Source organism: Danio aesculapii, chromosome 3 (genome assembly GCF_903798145.1).
Source record: "Danio aesculapii chromosome 3, fDanAes4.1, whole genome shotgun sequence".
NCBI classification, from domain to species: Eukaryota; Metazoa; Chordata; class Actinopteri; order Cypriniformes; family Danionidae; genus Danio; species Danio aesculapii.
This window is the reverse complement of record NC_079437.1, coordinates 43,292,741-43,312,109: the sequence shown is the minus strand read 5'-3', so window position 1 is coordinate 43,312,109 and position 19,369 is coordinate 43,292,741. Positions and strand designations below refer to the sequence as shown.

The 19,369-nt window shown below is 43.8% G+C and overlaps 1 protein-coding gene across 1 annotated transcript in view; it reads right to left on the bottom strand.

Annotated features, from left to right (window-relative positions):
- LOC130221516 (KN motif and ankyrin repeat domain-containing protein 2-like) overlaps positions 1 to 19,369 on the bottom strand; it is a 58,291-nt gene that overhangs the window by 11,235 nt on the left and 27,687 nt on the right. The window contains exons 3-9 of the mRNA XM_056454046.1: positions 15,700 to 15,762; positions 14,191 to 15,564; positions 13,322 to 13,534; positions 13,125 to 13,230; positions 11,144 to 11,848; positions 10,959 to 11,046; positions 5,047 to 5,266 (exon numbers count right to left, since the gene is read on the bottom strand). Coding sequence (XP_056310021.1) covers positions 5,047 to 5,266; positions 10,959 to 11,046; positions 11,144 to 11,848; positions 13,125 to 13,230; positions 13,322 to 13,534; positions 14,191 to 15,564; positions 15,700 to 15,745 — 2,752 coding nt within the window. The 5' untranslated portion in view covers positions 15,746 to 15,762. The remainder of the gene's footprint in view (positions 1 to 5,046; positions 5,267 to 10,958; positions 11,047 to 11,143; positions 11,849 to 13,124; positions 13,231 to 13,321; positions 13,535 to 14,190; positions 15,565 to 15,699; positions 15,763 to 19,369) is intronic.

Below are 19,369 nucleotides of genomic sequence, written 5' to 3'. Positions count from 1 at the left end.
CCGGCTGTTCCTTCTGTTCTCCTTAAGAAGGTTGTCTCTCCGGCCCAATCACTAGAATAAACAGGTGTTATTTATTATTTCTGATTGGCCTGCTGATTAGCCGCCGGGCTCCAAGCCTGCTCTCCCCCCTCATTGGGTGTTCGATCATGCTTACCTCTCCACATACCCCCACCGCCCGCCTCAGGCCGGGGAGCCGTCCGGCCTGCAGCCCTCCCCCCCCCCGCCCTGGAGAGGAAGTCGGCCACAGCCATTTGCGCCCCCGGCCTGTGGACCACCTTGAATTTAAAAGGCTGTAACGCTAGATACCAACGGGTGATCCGCGTGTTGGTATCCTTCATGCGGTGAAGCCACTGGAGAGGAGCATGATCTGAACAGAGGACGAATTCCCTGCCCAGGAGGTAATAGCGAAGAGTGAGAACGGCCCACCTGATCGCCAGGCACTCCTTCTCTATGGTGCTGTACTTAGCCTCACTCTTACTGAGTTTTCGGCTAATGTACAGCACCGGCCGTTCCACTCCTGCCACCTCCTGGGAGAGAACCGCCCCCAGACCCCGATCGGATGCATCCGTCTGTAACAGAAAGGGGAGAGCAAAATCAGGAGCGTGCAATAGTGGCCCCCCCGCAAAGTATAGATTTTACCTTTGAGAAGGCCTGTTGACACTGCTCCGACCATTGGACGGTATCTGGTCCCTCCTTTTTAGTGAGATCAGTCAATGAGCTGACGAGGGCCGAATAATTAGGGACAAAACGCCTATAGTATCCCGCCAGCCCCAAAAACTGTCTCACCTCCTTCTTGGTCTTAGGTCTCGGACAGGTGGCAATAGCTGCAGTCTTATCAATTTGGGGCTGCACCTGCCCGTGGCCTAAGTGGAAGCCCAGATACCTTACTTCCACTCGCCCAATTGCGCACTTCCGTGGGTTAGCCGTGAGCCCGGCCCGTCTCAGCGCCGACAATACCGCCCTCAGGTGTTGCATATGCCGCTGCCAGTCATTACTGTAAATGATGATGTCATCTAAATAAGCAGCGGCATATGCCACGTGAGGGCCGAGTATTTTATCCATCAGACGCTGAAACGTTGCCGGTGCCCCGAACAGCCCGAACGGAAGTGTCACGAATTGGTGTAATCCAAACGGCGTTGTGAAAGCCGTTTTTTCGCGGGATATTGGAGTCAAGGGGATCTGCCAATAGCCCTTCGTTAAATCCAAAGTCGAGTAAAATCGAGCAGCACCTAACCGGTCAAGCAACTCGTCAATACGAGGCATTGGATAGGCGTCGAATTTTGACACCGCATTTACCTTGCGATAATCCACACAGAACCGGACCGAGCCGTCAGTCTTGGGTACCAAGACAATCGGGCTGGCCCAGTCGCTGTGGGACTCTTCTACTACTCCCATTTTCAACATATTACTCAATTCTTCCTGAATCACTTTTTTCTTGTGTTCAGGTAGGCGATACGGCCGGGTCCTAACGACCACGCCCGGTTCGGTCTCGATATGGTGCTGAATCAGGTTAGTACGACCGGGCAGGGGTGAGAACACATCAGAGAATTCACGTTGGAGGTGGCGGATATCGAGGAGCTGGCTCGCTGAGAGATGATCCCCTCCGGTGACCAGAGCGCCCGGCCGTCCCCGGCCGGGGCTCTCTGGCCCCAGGTCATCCTCGTTAGTAACAAGCGTAGCCAGCGCCACTTCCTCCGGCGCCCTCCACTGCTTCAGCAGATTAATGTGATAAATCTGACGTGAACCAGCCCTGTCCGAACAAACCACCTCGTAATCGAGATCACCGACTCGTCGTGTGACCACAAACGGCCCTTGCCACTTGGCGAGTAATTTAGAGCTGGAAGTGGGTAATAGTACAAGGACTTTATCTCCCTGTGCAAATTTACGTAGTTTAGTGCCCTTGTCATATCGCCGGCGTTGGTCATCCTGAGCCTTAAGCAAATTCTCCGTAGAGAGCCGCCCCAGTGTGTGGAGTTTTGCTCTAAGGTCCAGAATATACTGAATTTCATTTTTACTCTTAGAAGGCTCGTCCTCCCAAGCCTCTCTAATGACATCCAAAACCCCTCTGGGCTGTCTGCCATAGAGAAGCTCGAAGGGGGAAAACCCCGTGGAGGCTTGGGGAACCTCCCGCACAGCAAATAACAAGGGCTCTAACCACTTATCCCAATTTTTCGCGTCCTCGTGAACGAATTTACGGATCATTGATTTAAGCGTGCGATTAAACCTTTCCACCAGCCCGTCTGTTTGTGGGTGATAGACGCTGGTGCGAATGGATTTAATGCCCAATAATCCATAAAGTTCGCGCTTGGTGCGTGACATGAACGCGGTGCCTTGATCAGTGAGAATCTCCTTGGGGATTCCCACTCGGGAGATTATACGAAACAGAGCTTCCGCCACACTTTTTGCTGAGATGTTACGGAGCGCTACTGCTTCCGGGTAGCGGGTTGCATAATCCACTAGGACTAGTGCAAACCGGTGCCCGCGTGCGGATCGCTCTAATGGCCCGATGAGATCCATACCAATTCTCTCGAAGGGCATCTCCATAATTGGTAACGGGCGCAAAGGCGCTTTTGGGGTGGCCGGTGGATTTACCAGCTGACATTCACGGCACGCAGCGCACCATTTGCTGACATCCCCGTGAATGCCCGGCCAAAAGAATCGGGTCATGAGGCGATTTAATGTGGCCGCCTGACCTAAATGTCCAGCCATAGGATTAGCATGAGCCGCCTGGAAAAGCATTTCCCAACGGCTCTTTGGTACTAATAATTGGGTAGTATCTTCTTTTGTCTGAGCGTCTTGGGTCACTCGATACACCCTGTCATTAATGATCGAAAAATATGGATAGGAGAGGGGCCGGTCAGGCTGGAGGTTTTCCCCATCTATCACCTGCACTCTTTCGAGTGCATGTCTCAGCGTGTCGTCACACGACTGTTCCAGGGGAAAGTCTTTACACCGGGAAATTCCCAGCCCTTCCCCTGAGACAGCGCGTGACGTCACCGCTTGGGATTCCCCCAGCTGAGCGACACACCCCCCTACCCGGCGATCTCTTCTTCCAAGACACACCCGCACATAAGACCCCTAATAATCTATTAAATCCAGGCCAATTGGTTCCCAGAATTAGCGGGTGTTTGAGGTGCGGGTTAACTGCTACCTCAACGCTATGCTTTTTACCCCGGAATTGAATGTCTATCGCCGTTAGCGGGTAGTGAATTACATCCCCATGCACACACCTTACCCTTACTGTGCGGCTCGTATCCAATGCCGGGTCTTGAAGCAGGCTTTGGTGGATGGAGGTTTGGTTGCACCCCGAATCCACCAAAGCTTGATATGTACCCCCTTTTATACTCACTGGTATCCGGTATAGCCCGTCGCGACCGGGGGCGACGATTGGCGTGGCGGGGACCCGAATCAGCGCACTCACCTCCTTCATGGAGCAGATTTTTGGTGTGCTATTCTCGCCCCCGCGGCGCCAATGCATCGGCCCAGCCCTTCTCACTATACCCCCAGGGCCAGCAAGACCAACCGATTGAACCGGAGAGAGACCTGGCGCTGTCTGGGGAACCGCCAGGGGTCGTTGCTCCACCCCGCCGTCCGGATATGGACCCGCCCCTCTTGGGACGTTCGGCAGGTCCGCCTCTGTGCACCGCCATCTGGGTGCTGGTGTGGGCGGTCCCCGCAGTCTGGGCCTGGGAACAGGAGGAGAGAGAGGGAGAGGGGGAGAAGAGAGAGAGGTTATTTCGCCGACCCTGGACCTCGCCACCAGGTGATCCTCCGCCAGCCGGATGGCCGTCTCCAGATCCTCTGGCCGGTGGCACTGGACCCACTCCGATGTTCGGGAGGGGAGGCGGGTGATGAATTGCTCCAGCACCACGGCATCCACCAGCTGGTCGGTGGTCCGGCCATCCTTCACCAGCCATCTGCGGCAGGCGTCACGGAGCTGCTGAGCGAACACGAAGGGCCGGCCACTGGCAGTCAGCTCCATGGAGCGGAAGAGCTGACGCTGCTCTTCCGGATTGCGGCCGGCCCGCTGGAGAACGGCTCGCTTCAGGTGAGCGTACTCCAGGAGATTCTGGGCCGGTAGCTGCTGCACGGCAGTTTGGGCTTCGCCTGACAGCAGGGGGATAACTCTTACCGGCCACTCGGCCCGCGGCCAGCCACACGCCTCCGCCAACCTCTCGAAGAGGTCCAGGAACACTTCCGGGTCGTCCTCCGGTGCCATCTTCTGTAGCGAGATGGGAGGGTGGGCGGCAGATGTCGGCGCGGGCCGGATCTCCTGGGTCAGCAGACTCCGGATTAGCTCGCGGTCCTCCCGCTGGGCCTCTACGAGGACTTGGAAGCGTCTTTCCAGATTTTCTCTCAGCTCCCCCAGCGCATGGTGTTGTTGTTGGTGGAGGGCCGCGAGCGCCTGGATGACTTCCGCACATGGACTGGCAGACGGAGTAACCATTCTGGCAGCAAAGTTTCTTCTTCTTCCCGGGTTTCGGCACCACTGTAGCAAAGTTCGATATTGGGGGAAGAAGAAGACAGGGTCGGCGATTCAGGTAAACAGTATACTTTTATTTTTAAATGAGTGCACAACACCCGTAGTGTGCGTGTGTGTGTGCTCTCTCCCTCTTCTCCCGGCTGTTCCTTCTGTTCTCCTTAAGAAGGTTGTCTCTCCGGCCCAATCACTAGAATAAACAGGTGTTATTTATTATTTCTGATTGGCCTGCTGATTAGCCGCCGGGCTCCAAGCCTGCTCTCCCCCCTCATTGGGTGTTCGATCATGCTTACCTCTCCACAAATATAAACACACATACTTTAAAAGGAAAATCATTAAAAGTCATTGCCATGATCAATACATATGAAAGTGATAGTCAATACATATGAAAGTGATCAGTGATAAAATATATTATTGTCACTTTTAACATACCAATTCATAATATACCAATCCTTTTTCTGTCATTTCTGCAACAGGAACAGGCAGAAAATTGTGTATTGTGTCAGAAAATGTGCTCTGGATATGCGGCTGGTTTGATATGAGCAGTGCGGTGAACAGTCTCTCACCGGTATCCAGCAGCAGCTTCACTACGGGGAAGTTGGAGTGAGAGACGGTGTAGTGAAGAGCCGTGTTTCCATTGCCGTCAGCCATGTTGATGACGAACTCCAGGAGCTGTGGGGAAATGGAGGCGAAAGCGTCCATGTAGGCCTTCACCACTGCGGTGTCAGCAGCTTTATGACAGGAGACCCGGAGCCACTCCTGCAGGACACTGGTGTACGCCGTCCTCTGAAAACACACAAGGCACAAACAGCCCTTTAAAACAGACATTGTAAAAGGTCACACTTTATTTTGATGGTCCGTTTGTTGAATTTAAGTTACATTGCATCTACATGCAAGTAGACTGTTAAGTTGGGGTTAAGGTTGTGGCTAGGGTTAGGGTTAGCGTAAGTCGATATGTACTTGCAAAGATTTTTATAGTCAGTTAAATGTCTGTTGAAAGAGCAGTATCAACAGATATTAAGCAGACAGTCTACTAATACTCAAATGGACCATCAAAATAAAGTGTTACCATATTAAAAACCAGCTTACAAATTGTTAACTCAGTTTAAAATTGTAAGTAAGAAGGACATATTTGACCTCAGGGTTGAGATTACTCATAAAAACCTATTTAGCTGCATGTTTACAACAGTTTGTTCAATGAAAGTAAAGAATTCAGTTGAGGAGACTTTACATTTTGATTTCTTCATTTGAGTGTTTACTTCAATTTAAGAAACTCTGGGTATCAAGACTTGTATGGGCTAATATAACACAATACGGAAACATAAAGTAGAAAGCCCATGAAAGATTTACGTTATTTAAAAAAGGATACCCAGCAAACAATTTTGTGTTTAATAGACATCTAATAGACATCTAAACGTAGACAGCTTGGCTAAAACAAGACTAAACTTGGAGTGAAAATCTAATAGATAAAATAGATGGTCTACGAATATCCTAAAACTAGACTTATCGTCAAATAGACACATTAGATAGACTTTATGTGTAGTCATTCATTTCTCTTTATCTGATGACTAGTCTAGTTTTGGCCTATTCTTAGACATCTATTAGATTTTCACTGACAGCTGAAATTTAGCCTTGTTTTGGCCAAGATGACAATGTTTAGATGTCTATTAGACATCTATTAGGCATCTTCAAAAACAAAAAATGCTTGCTGAGTACAATCCTCGTTTATTTTGGACTGTGAGGCTGTTATCGTTTTAGGCCTGCAGTGCATGAAGTCAGACGGTTGAACTCTGTGAGTTACTGGCGCTGCTAGTTGCTATTTTTACCACAATGCAACTCTGAAAAAAAAACCCTGACACGATTCCACATTGTGTGGCTCTTGGTTGTAATTTTCAGTTGAAGGGCAGCAAGAGAAGTAAAGTAAGTCTTCACTACCATCGGTTTTTCGTTAGTGATTGACATACTTTATAATTTCAGCTCACACATTGCAAAGATATCATTATGATGTCATAGTAGACAATAAATAATGCACACCACTGACCCATGCACATTTTGCTACCACAGTGTTGCAGCTGGAATAGTCTAAAGTACTGTTGATCTTATTCTGCAATGAAGATGCACGCTCTTTTCTTTTTTTGTATTAACTCTCTGCATATTAGGTTATAAGCATGCTTTCACAATGAATTATTGGTTTTGTGTAAAATATCAGATGTGCTTAATGCGTATAGACAAACTGATTGAAATGATAGAAAGCAATATTCAGAGCAGCAACTTGCGACTTCTTACTCTGCCATCTTTCCGGAAGCTTTTAAGTCAAGCTCTTTTCTGAGATTGTTTTAGGACTTCAGACTCATTTCTCTATGGGGAAGTGACCAGATGTAACAGAGGGCAGGTTGGTGTTGTTACTGGTTGCAGGTGTTTATTGAGGTTAAAACATTATCCCTCATTTTACAGGTTTAAGTGAGGTGTACATGTTTGTTTTGTTTGAAGATGGACAACAGTGGTGTTTTTTTTTCAAAGGCACAATTATAGAAATGACTCAGATGTCCTACTTGAACTATGGCCTTATCCCAGCTATGCGAAACCTGGCCTTCATTTGCAAAGTGGCTAACCTCAAATCTTTAAGATCTTCTATACTAATATGTATATGATTACATATTGTAACTGCCTGCTACATTAAGCTCCCAATATACTTCAAACTAAATCAAAGAACAAGCTGAAATTATGTCATTTGAACGAAATCCTATTTCGATTTTCGAAATTCATTCATTCATTGTCCTTCGGCTTAGTCTCTATTTCAGAGGTCGCCACAGCGGAAATGAACCATCAACTATTTCAGCATATGTTTTATGCAGCGAATGCCCTTCTAGCTGCAACTCAGTACTGGGAAACACCCATACACTCTCACATTTACACACACACACACACGCACGCACACACACACACACACACACACACGCGCGCACACATATATTTAGTTTATTCAATTCACCCCGCATGTCTTTGAACTGTGGGGGAAACTGAGCACCCGAAGGAAAACCAGGCCAACACAGGGAGAACATGCAAACTTCTCACAGAAATGCCAAGTGGCTCAGCTGGGAGTCAAACCAGTGACCTTCTTGCTCTGCTGTGACAGTGCTAACCACTGAGCTGCCAGATTTTCGAAATTCTTTGTTGATTTCGTTTCTACATTTCCAGACAAGAAGCACCACAATGTCACAACACATCTTTACACATGGTTTTCTATGTATGTGCGCATCAACAAGCTGAAAAAGGCTGGTTGCCAGATGTTTACAATATGATTCTTCTCTCACTGACATTATCATTGTTGTGTTTAGGGGTGCACATGAGTAGCATGGCACATTTACAACCCCACCTACTGCACCATGGGGTGTTCAAAACACTATACAGTCAGTCAGCATTTTCAATGTACTTTTTGCTCTCAAATGAGGAACAATAATAACCTTGAAGTATACAGAGGTCTTAAATGGGAGTGTTTCAAACATGGCAAAGATTTGAGCAGGAATTATATTCAAATGAGTGTAATAACAGTGAGGCTTAACATTTTTCCTAAGCCTACTGTATCGTATTTCTATGTAAATGTTTAAGACTAAAAAGTAAAGGTTATGGGTGTAATGATTTATCTTGGTACGATTTATTGTGATGCAAAAATGTCACAATATGCATCATGGCGTTATGATGATTTTTTTACAATATGACGTCCGTTTTCTCTTATTGGCTGAGCTGTTTGCACGTGAGCTGCGTTCCACCTGCTGTTGTGTGTGAGTTCAGATTGCTTGTACTAACAGCAGTCACGTTAGCAGGCCAAGATGAGTGGAGTTGAATTAGAGGATGCCCCATCCTCTTATAAGTCGGACGTCTGGCAACATTTTGGTTTTACAGTCATTGCTTAAGATTCGTCTGCTTTTTGACATGCATACTGGGTCATACATAGCCGAAGTTTTAAAAGCAACTATTTATGAGTTGGGACTTGAAAGGGTAGCAAGAGAAACCGGATTGACGCCTCACATTAAGTGTTTTGCCCATACACTTAATCTCGCATCACAAGCAGGTTTCAATGTTCCCCGTGTTAGTCGATTGTTTGGTCGAGTGAGAAAAAACGTGGCTTTTTTCATCGCAGTGCCAGTGCAACAGCTGTGCTCACGACAAAGCAAAAGATGCTTGAGATTGCATCACACAAGCTTATCATGGATGTTACTACACAATGAAACAGCTCAATGGATATGCTGGAGCTCCACCTCGAGCAACAAGCTGCAATAACGGCAACTTTTTTGTGCACAGAGGTATGCAAAAATGCACGTCAACTTGATATCGCCAACATCACAGATGCCGAAGAAATAGTTAACTTGCTTAAACCACTGAAAAAGGCCACGACTGTCCTGTCTGATAAAAAGATGGCCACCGTCACTCATCGTGCCCTTAAAATCTATGATAGTACAGAGCATGACACACAAAGATTCCACATCTATAGCCAACACGAAGACACCCATCCATATAAACCTCTCAGACAGAAACACAGAGTTCAGGACTATCTTCTAGAAAGTACTGCTGACTATCTAAAAATGTAGATATTTTGATTTTTTTTTTTTGCAAATAAAACCCTGCAAGTGACCAAGCAAAGCCTTAAGCTCTTACTTTTTATCTTATTTTTATTAGAATATGCAAGTAGTACACAAAATGGGATCACATACAAAGAAAACAAAACAAAAACATGAAAACACAATGTGTGCGTGTGTGTGTGTGTGTGTGTGTGTGTGTGTGTGTGTGTGTGTGTGCGTGTGTGTGTGTGTGTGTGTGTGTGTGCGTGTGTGTGTGTGTGTGCGTGTGTGTGTGTGTGTGTGTGTGTGTGTGTGTGTGTGTGTGTGTGTGTGTGTGTGCATGTAACGGTAACATGTATAACAGTCATTAACTGAAACAAATAGCATAGATATAAATAAAATAGATAGAGAAAAAAAAATCAATCAGTGGTAAGGAGTGACAACAATGATAGTAATGTAAGGATAGTAATAATGAAAAGAAAGAAAGGACAACAGTAACAACGACTGACAACAGCATAAACAACAACAACAATAATAATTACAAGTACTACACCAGGCATGACCAACCCTGTTCCTGGAGATCGACCTTACTGCAGATTTCAGTTGCAACCCATATCAAACACACCTGCCTGTAATTATCAAGTGCTGTTCAGGTCCTAATTAATTGGTTCAGGTGTGTTTGATCAGGGTTGGAGCTGAACTTTGCAGGAAGGGCGATCTCCAGGCACAGGGTCGAGCACCCCTGTACTACAACAACTACTACTACTACAGAAAATTACTAATGTGACAACTACTACTGCTGCTGCTACAACAGCCACAACGACGACTACTACTACTACTACTACTACTAATACTCCTACAACTTCTACTACAACTGATACTACTACAATGACTACTACTATTGATACTACTACAACATCTACTACTAGTGATACTACTACAACAATGACTGCTACTACAACATCTACATCTACAACATCTGCTAGTTCCGATACCACACCAACGACAACTACTGCTACTACATCATCTATTAATTCTGATACCACTACACCAATGACGTCTATTATTTCTGATACTACTACAACTATTACTTCAACAACCACAACTACTACTACAATCACTACTACTACTACTACTACAACAACGACAGCAACCTGAATAATGACAATGGTAGAAATACTTATAATAATGATAATGAGGAGATAACAGGAGGACAAGTCAGAACAGTAATACTAATAATGTTAACAAAAGTAGAAGTAATAATATTAATGATGATAGTGAGGAGGTGATCTTACTGTTAAGATCTTATTGTTAACTTCACTTAATAGAATGCTATATTTTATTTTTATTTTTGCACCTTTAGTTCTTTAAGTTGTCTCTTAATTTTGTCTCCGTCATTTCAATGATATAAAAAGTTTTAAAATTGTTTTATTTTCCAGAGACAGGCCCATTTAATTTATATTCTTAAAGAAGGTTCAGTTTAAATGAAAGAAGTTTAATCAAAAGAAATACATTGAAATTTGTTAAGTTGGTAATTTTTGAAATAAATCTTTTATTTAAATTTCAGTTTCATTTTCAGTTTTTTTTAATAATTAATTTTTCGGGGTTTTCACCTTTAATTGATAGGACAGTAGAGAGTATTGACAGAAAAGTGTGGGGAGCAGAGAGAGGGAAAGAATCAGCATAAGACCACGAGGCGGGAATCGAACTTGGGTCGCAGTGAGCATCAGAGTGCATGTGTCAACGCACTAAACACTACACCACTGGTGGCGACTCATTCTCAATTTGTATTCCAAATATCGTGATGCATATCAAATCGTGAACATTATATCGTGATACACATTGTATCGTGAACTGAGTGTATCATTACACCCCTAGTAATGTTATAGAAATTGAGCATAAAAACATGATAAACATACCGCATCTTGATGGCTGAATGCATTTGGTTCGCTGAGTGCCTTCTGCAAGATGTGCAGAGCCGACATGAGACCAACACTCAATTCCAGGCTGGAAAGAGATTGAAAACACACTCAGCATTTGCGTCCACCTTACGTAACCAAACGATTCTCACAATAGCTTGTGTCATTTCTTTGAGTCAGCTCACCTGTCGTCTTGATTATCAGCAGGTGCTGCTGTATCTGCAGCTGGTTCAGTGGTGGAGGATATGGCTATGTCCTGTTTCGCTGAGCCATCAGTAGAGTGTGTTGCTCCTTTCTGGGGTGTGAGGTCAGCAGTTTTTGATTGGCTAGCATCTTGCTGAGGTTTGGCACTGGTGGATTGTGTTTGAGTGATCGATTGCTGAGCGGAGAAGTCCGACACGTCTGTTTGACCGTGATCTGTCTCAACGTTTGAATCAGTGGCTTTGGACTGCTGCGGCGCAGATGACAACTGGACAGAGTTTTGTTCAAGAGAAGTGGAAGTGCTTTGAGAGTTACGCCCTTGGAAAACACATTGAACATCACCCTCTAGAGGAGCTGTGACAGTCACTGATGATTGGCTGACACAGTGCTGTACATCAGCCTCTGCTGGTGGTGATTGGGTGACCTGTTGCTGGGTAGTTGCATCTATGGCGTGTGATTGGCTGGTGGTCTGCAGTGCTGCAGTGTGATTGGCTGGTATCTGGGCAGTGCTGTGCTGAGGCGTTTGGGCAGCTGGTGTCTCAGAGATGGGCTGTGGGATGCAGGAGGCCACCTGAGACTGTGGTGTCGCTGATTCCGGTAGTTTCTCCGTAGCCTCGTGGTATTCGCTTGCATCGCTCTCATCTTCTGAACTTTCAGAGCTACTCTCTTCAGAGGATGTTGACTCGTACCTGAGGGCACATTACTGCTGTTATTTACCAGATTGTTGCTAAATATTCCCACAAAATATTCTGATCTTATTAAATGGTTCCCAAATGTATCGTCTAAACTACATGTGTAGTTCCTGAAGGAAACAAAAGTGCTGCGAAATAATAGGTGCTGCAAAATAATAGTTGCTGGTCTTGTGTAAATGGAGCTTATCATGCATTTTCTATTTAAGTTTAATTGGCAAATTTCTTAAAATGCATAGTAAAAAAGCACTAACCTACAAAGTAGGGGTGTGACGGATCACGCCTGATTCGTGATTCGTACGAATCACAACCCACGGTTCGGAACACACGTGCCCGGCGGATGAATACATTTTTTTTACTGGTAGATTAATCCTAAATTTGTAACGATTACAGAGAGATAGCCTCTCACATCATTCAAATCACATTTATGAAAGCATTTAGGCTGTAAAATATAATGATGACAGAAGAAGTTGTGGTGGGTTATTCAGGATGTGGTGGGCTTCATAGGTTATTAAAGGTGTTTTCTGTCACTATTTGTTTAGCCTGCATTAATGCATTCAGTGTAAAGCTGCATGATTAATCATTAAAAGATCAGGATCTCAACACCCACGCAACATAAATTGTAAATGATGGTGAGTTGCACTTCAAAAATGATCATCTAGCTATGAAACTTTATAAGTGAATAACTGAATCATTTATTAAAAAATGAGACTAAAAATTAAATATGAATTGTACAAATTATGATTAGAATTTTTTTACATGTAGCGTTATCAGCAACAGTGGTAGTAACAGTGAATTTTTCACAGTGCTGAATATTTACAATTTATTTTATTTCAGCTGATTATTTCTTAGTTCTACGTTCTGTTTGGTGAAACCAAAAGTGTTTTGCAGTTCTGTTTTTGTAATGAATGGAAAGCAAATTACATTTGTCTCCTCCCCTTTTTGGCTGATCCGAAAAATGGTCCGAATCACAATGCGATCCGAACCGTGAAATTTGTGACCTGTTACACCGCAACAAAAAAGTATAAACATTTACCAAAATGTTTAAGCAGTGGCAATCATTCTAAAAAAAAATTTTAATAAACTAAATTGGCTATGGTATGTGACTGTGGGAGTGTATGGGTGTTTCCCAGTCCTGGGTTTTGGCTGGAAGAGCATCCGCTGCAAAAAACATATGCTGGAATAGTTGGCAGTTCATTCCGCTGTGACGACATCTGATAAAGCAGAGACTAAGTAGAAGGAAATGAATGAATAAATGAATGAATTCTGCATTTACCCTCCATTGACTCCTATGAACTGCAGGTTCTTTTTGGTGTATGGAGAGCCAGGTTCCCCGTCAGCCTTCCTCTTCATGATTGACCTCAGGTTAGACTGAGGGGAGGCTTGACAAGACAAATACAGAAACACAGTGTGAGAATCACTAGCTGAAATATATAGATGTCTGATTCGTTGGTATCATCAGTCATATCACACCTGGGTTGGCTGGATCAATTTGGATGGCTTCTTCTGCTGGTTGCTGATTAATCTCTCCTTCTTTTAGCCGTTGGCAGACCACAGTCACTTGGTTGCACTTTGTTTCCATAGGAGTTGCCTGGTTGGTCACTGGCACTGATTTGGAGACCTCACTTCTCAAGACCTCACGCACCTGCTTAGAGCTTATTGCAATGGGAAACTCACGTGGCAATTCTGAGATCAAAACAAAAACGGTCTAAATTAGCACCATTTACAAAATAGTAAATTCTCTCATCCTCATGTTGGTATGACCTCTTTCTGTGATATAAAAAGGTACCAAAAAGCGGAATACCACTCTAAATAATGTGAAAATGGTCTCAACAAATGACCAAAAATAATAATAAAAGTAGTAAGGCCACACTTGATTTTGATCATGTAAACAGACACAGCAAAATTCAATGTATTATATAAATAGTCCTTCTTTGTCATTGTTTATTAGTATCTTTTTTCAGACACATAAGATTGACATCTACAGTTTCCAAAAAATAAGTAGGTAGATGTCTGAATAAAACAGCTGAGACCCGGGTAAGTGTATTGTGCATCGGGTTTCGAGCGGCCGCCGTGATGGAATACTACTACACAAAAGTCGGCTACCCGGGGGTGCAACAGACTGTTCAAACTGTACCTAAGGTGGGGGTTGGGTGAAATTACAGGAGTTTTCTGGGAGAAATAATGGGAGGGTGGCGGGAGATGGGTCTGAAATATGGGAAACTCCAGAGAAAAACGGCAGTGTTAGCAGGTATGTTCATAGCTTAAAAAAACATACTGTAGATATGTCTACATACAGAAAACCACATAAAGATCTAGAGACTATGGCATTTCATACACACCCTCCGCTGCTGGGGACTCTCCATATCTTCTGTGAGACGCCTCCAGTTGAGCAGGATAAGTGCAGCCCTGGGCTCTTAGCAGTGTCCCCACACCCACCACTGTGGGCTGCTCCAGCGTGTAGACTTGGATGCCCACAGTCCTCTGCTGATGAGGCTGCTTAGTAAAACTGACAACAGTATGCAGGCCCGCTCCAGCCTGACCCTGCTGCTCCTGCCAGCCGAGACTGGTAGCTCTCACTGCGTGGTCTACCTGAGGGCAAACTGTCTGCCTCTCTTTCTGTGCTGCTTCCACTTGCTGCTGAGCGCTCTGTAGCTCCTGCATGGTTTTCCTCAGCTGAACTTCTAAAAGTCCCACTTTGGTTTTGAGGGCTTCGGCTTCAGGCAGCAGCCCCAAGTCTTCCTCTTGCACTCCTACCCCCACTTGACGATAACCCCTTTCTTCTGCTTCGGGCCCCACACCTACAGTTCGCACCTCCCGCTTTGCACCCAGACGAGCCCCTGCTACAATTACAGTCTCCTCTATTTCACATCCTGAGTCTTGGAGGGAGCCGGGAGTGGTGGGTGAAAGACTCCCTGTGGCTTTGTTTGCAGCTCCTGCCCCATTTCCTGCCTCCTCCTCGGGTATGTCAATGTAGAGTTCGCCTCTTGGACGGTTTCGATTAAACCCCAGCGTGTGTCCCAAGAACTTCTGGCTCTTGAGTTGCACACTGAGCTGCCTCTTCTCCTCTTGAAGTACAGAGATCTTGACTTGCAGCACAGGGATGGTTTTCACCTGTTCCTCCAGCTCCCGGATCTTCCGGAGGGCAACGGCCATCTGCTCCCGCACATGCTGCAGGTGAGCTGGTGTCGGGGAGACGGGTGTGGACAAGCCGGAGCTCATTGGTGTATAGGAGCCCCCTCCTTGGGCACGATTGAAGCTGTGTGCACTGGAAAGAGATGTATTGGAGCCGGCCATACTGCTGTGCATGCTGCCCAAATTTGAGAAACGGCGGCCATCTTTCTCTTCCTCTAGCTTCCGACGAGCATCCATTAGGGTTTTCTCTACACGTGCTGTACTGAAGTTGGGTCTCTGCGAGGTGTGGAAGCCTGGTGCGCAGTAGGAGTATGACGAGTGCCGGCTGTCCATGCTGGCATTGGAGCACAGGGACTCGGTGGAGGTCCACCAGGAGCCTGTGTAGCCATAGCCACGTGGAAGCGAGCCGTAACGTGGCCGGCGCTGCACTGGCACCTTCTTAATAGTGTTGCCTTTCTCAATATCATTGACATACTTAAGAAAGTCAAGGTCCAGACGGTATCCGTAAGGAGTTTCTACTGAATATGGAGCCTCTTGGTCCTTTGCATGCAAGGAGGGGGGCACTGGGGGGTTAATCTTCCCTAAGGACAGAGGAAACAACTTTAAACGGCAGGAAATCTCAGTCTAATCTTGGAATCAGACAAGAATAAACTTCAGGGTGTGACCAGATCAAGGCTTTACTTTTATAGCTTTTGTGGATAAACTCTGGATCTTACCAGGAAAACTGGAGTCCATATGAAGCACCTGAGCCATGATTGTCATTCACCAGCCAGTCTCTCCTGAACAAAAGAGAAGCACTGTACGTCACAAATACTGTTACATTTTCCTGTTTAAACTCATTAACTCTTTATGGCCAGATGCCAAATCTAATTGGCAACTCTGAGAAAAACATAAAGATCCAACAAAGTTCCACTGGAACAACAACAATGAAGTTGTTGTTAACACAGACTTTTATCTAGGCTTAAAGGATTAGTTCACCCAAACAATGAAAATTATTTGATTTATTACTCACTCTCATGTCGTTCCAAACCCTTGAGACCTTCATTCATCTTCAGAACACAAATTAAGATATTTTAAGTGAACAGTAAGAGCTCTCTCATCCTCAATAAACAGCAATGGTCACGACTAGTTCAAAGTCCAAAAAATCCCAAAAGTCATGCTCAAAACTGACCATATGCCTTCAGTGGATAAATCAAGAATATTATGAAGCTACGAGAATACTTTTGTTTACAAAAAAAAATAAAAAATCTTTATTCAACACTTTCTTTTTCTCAGTGTCAGTATACAGTATACACAAAAAAGGTACAAAACCTGTCATGGGGGTTTTTACCTTTTTAAAGGGTACAATTTTGTACCTTAAATGTGCACATTTATACATTAAAAGTACAATTTTATACCTTAAACATGCACATTGGTACCTTAAAAGTACAATTTTATACCTTTAGGGTACACTTTTGTTTCTTGATAGTACTATGAGGTACACATTTGTACTTTTTAGGTTTAAGTTGTACCTTTAAAGTACATATGTGCCCCTGTAAGTTACAAAAGGTACCACCCCAGTGACAGGTTTTGTACCTTTATTTCTGAGAGTGTAGGGTACCCATGAACGAGAGTGCTATGCTGTTTATGCATGTCACGCTCGGTCGTCTGCTAACATATACAGTTGAAGTCAGAATTATAAGCCCCCCTTTTAATTTTTTTTTTTTTTAAATATTTCCCAAATTATGTTTAACAGAGCAAGGAAATTTTCACAGTATGTCTGATAATATTTTTTATTCTGGTGAAATTCTTATTTGTTTTATTCTGGCTAGAATAAAAGCAGTTTTTAATCTTTTATAAACCATTTTAAAGTCAAAATTATTAGCTCTTTAAGCTAATTATTTTTTCGATAGTCTACAGAATAAGCCATCGTTATACAATAACTTGTCTAATTACCCTAACCTGCCTAGTTAACCTAATTAACCTAGTTAAGCCCTTAAATTTCACTTTAAGCTGTATAGAAGTGTCTTGAAAATATCTAGTCAAATATTATTTACTGTCATCATGGCAAAGATTAAATAAATCAGTTATTAGAAATGAGTTAATAAAACTATTATGTTTAGAAATGTGTTGAAAAAATCTTCTCTCCGTTAAACAGAAATTGGGGGAAAAAATAAACAGCGGGGCTAATAATTCTGACTTCAACTGTATGTCCAGATTCGCCTGTGTTTCAAACAGAGGAAGCTACGCACGGGCATTTGGAGTATACATCAGTGCACAGAGCTCATGAACACACTGAGGAGAAGAAACTGTTCAGATATTAACATATAAAAGTCAATATTTTTGTTTTATGTGTGCACAAAAGTATTTTCATTTCTTGATGATTTACCAATTGAACCACTAAAGGCCTCTGGTCTGTTTTGAGGATGATTTTTTAGGTACGATTCTGGACTTTGAATGAGTCAGATCATTGCTATCTATGGAGGATGAGGGAGCTCTCAGATTTCAACCAAGTTATCTTAATTTGAGTTCTGACGATGAATGAATGTCTCAGGGGTTTGGAGCGACATAAGCGTGAATAATTGTTAACATAATTTTTAGGTGAATTATGATTGTACTGTTTGATTCTAATTATTTAGTATGAACCTGCTTTGGTGGGTGTTCAAGCCATATTTGGAGAATCCCTGTAATTTGTTTCCTGCAAGATCATCTATTAAATTTAGGCTGTTCTGTTTCTGTTTGTTTCTAGTTCTCCTGTTTGGAGGAGAAGGGGAAAATAGGGGAAAGTTCCCTGGCAGGCGACAACAGTAGAAAGAGCTTCTAGTTACAGCCTTATTAGGAATCATCTGAATACGCTCTGTGTGATTCTCAGAATCGAGGTACTGTAAAAAACACAGACACAGGCACTGTTGCTTGCCCTTTCTCTCCCACACTTTTTTTCCATGATTTCTATCTTCTTTTCTCTCCCTTATTTTTCCTCACTCAGTCAGCTGATGATCAGGAGATAGCAGCTGACCTCTGCTCAATCTTTCTTCTTCCGCTCTCCCAGTTGCCCATTTCAACTGAAGCAAAGCATTCCAGCCATAAATCAATTAGGCAAAACGAAACCAATACAGGCCTTTCTGAGCTCAGTTTTTCCTCTCTTTCATCTGCTTCCTTCAGTCTTGTGCTTTTAGACTGCTCTCTTTTTCCATGCAGCATTGCATCTTTCCCAGCTAATGTGCCTTTTTGCCAAAGATTAACTTTCTAGGTCATTAGTTAGGGGGTTGCTGTATGCTTTAGCAATATCTAGCACTGGCAGTGCCACGAGCTATATCTCTGTTCCCCACATTAACAGCACATTAGACCACACAGTTAAACTTGAACTTTACAAATAGCTCAAAGAGAACCGCTGACTGCTCCAGTCATTTCAGTTCATGATGGGAAATCGCTTCTCCCTTGCTGCCTCACACAAAACTTTCTGCCTCAGTCTAATCTCATGACCCTCTCAGTTCTGTTTATGTTCCTGCCTGATTGAGGGGAAAGTAGGGCATACGGAAACACTGACTGAACTGATTTGGTATTTCTTTGAGATCCTAAGTTGACAAAATGAGCTCTCTTTCCCACTGTCCTTCCTGTGTGCTTTAAACCTTGATTGAACAGGACTCTCAGTTGTTTCATAGTCGATATTTTAATATCCTATTGCAATTTTGGCACCAAATAATGTTTCTGGTGTATCTCTATTATGCAGGTGTTAAATGAATATACTGGTTTTTATTGTCTTTTTCCCATCAGCTGTTTCATGCAGGATAATTTGTGAAGTTCTATTGTTGCCTAGGCAATTATCTATTTTAGGTGTAATAGTTTTAGTTTTAAGGTGTAGTTTTAATAGATTTAGTTTTAAAGGTTTAAAAGATTCTGAGTAATAATTTGGAAAACATGGTTAACAGTATAGATGTCCATTTAATGGCAAAAGTGCAAATATAATATTCATCTCGTTCATTTTCCTTCGGCTTAGTCCCTTTATTCATCAGGGGTCGCCACAGCAAAATGAACCACCAACTTATCCACCATATGTTTTACACAGCGGATGCTCTTCCAGCTCCAACTGGAGGCACCAACACAGGGAGAACATGCAAACTCAACACAGAAATGCCAAGTGACCCAGCTTTTATGCGGCTTTACACAGTCAATTGCCTTTTGGAATTATTTCTTACAATTAATATGGCATGCTGTGTGCACTTAATTGTGCTCACAAATCATTAAAGTGGCCTCCATTTCCCAGGTAAGTGAAATTCTTATATACTTATATACCATATCTATTTTATTTAAGATCCTTTATCAGATCCAAACACTAAATAACAAATTGCACAATCTGACATGAGCACAGCTCCGGCGGCCTTACCTCGCTTCCTATGCTGTAATTGA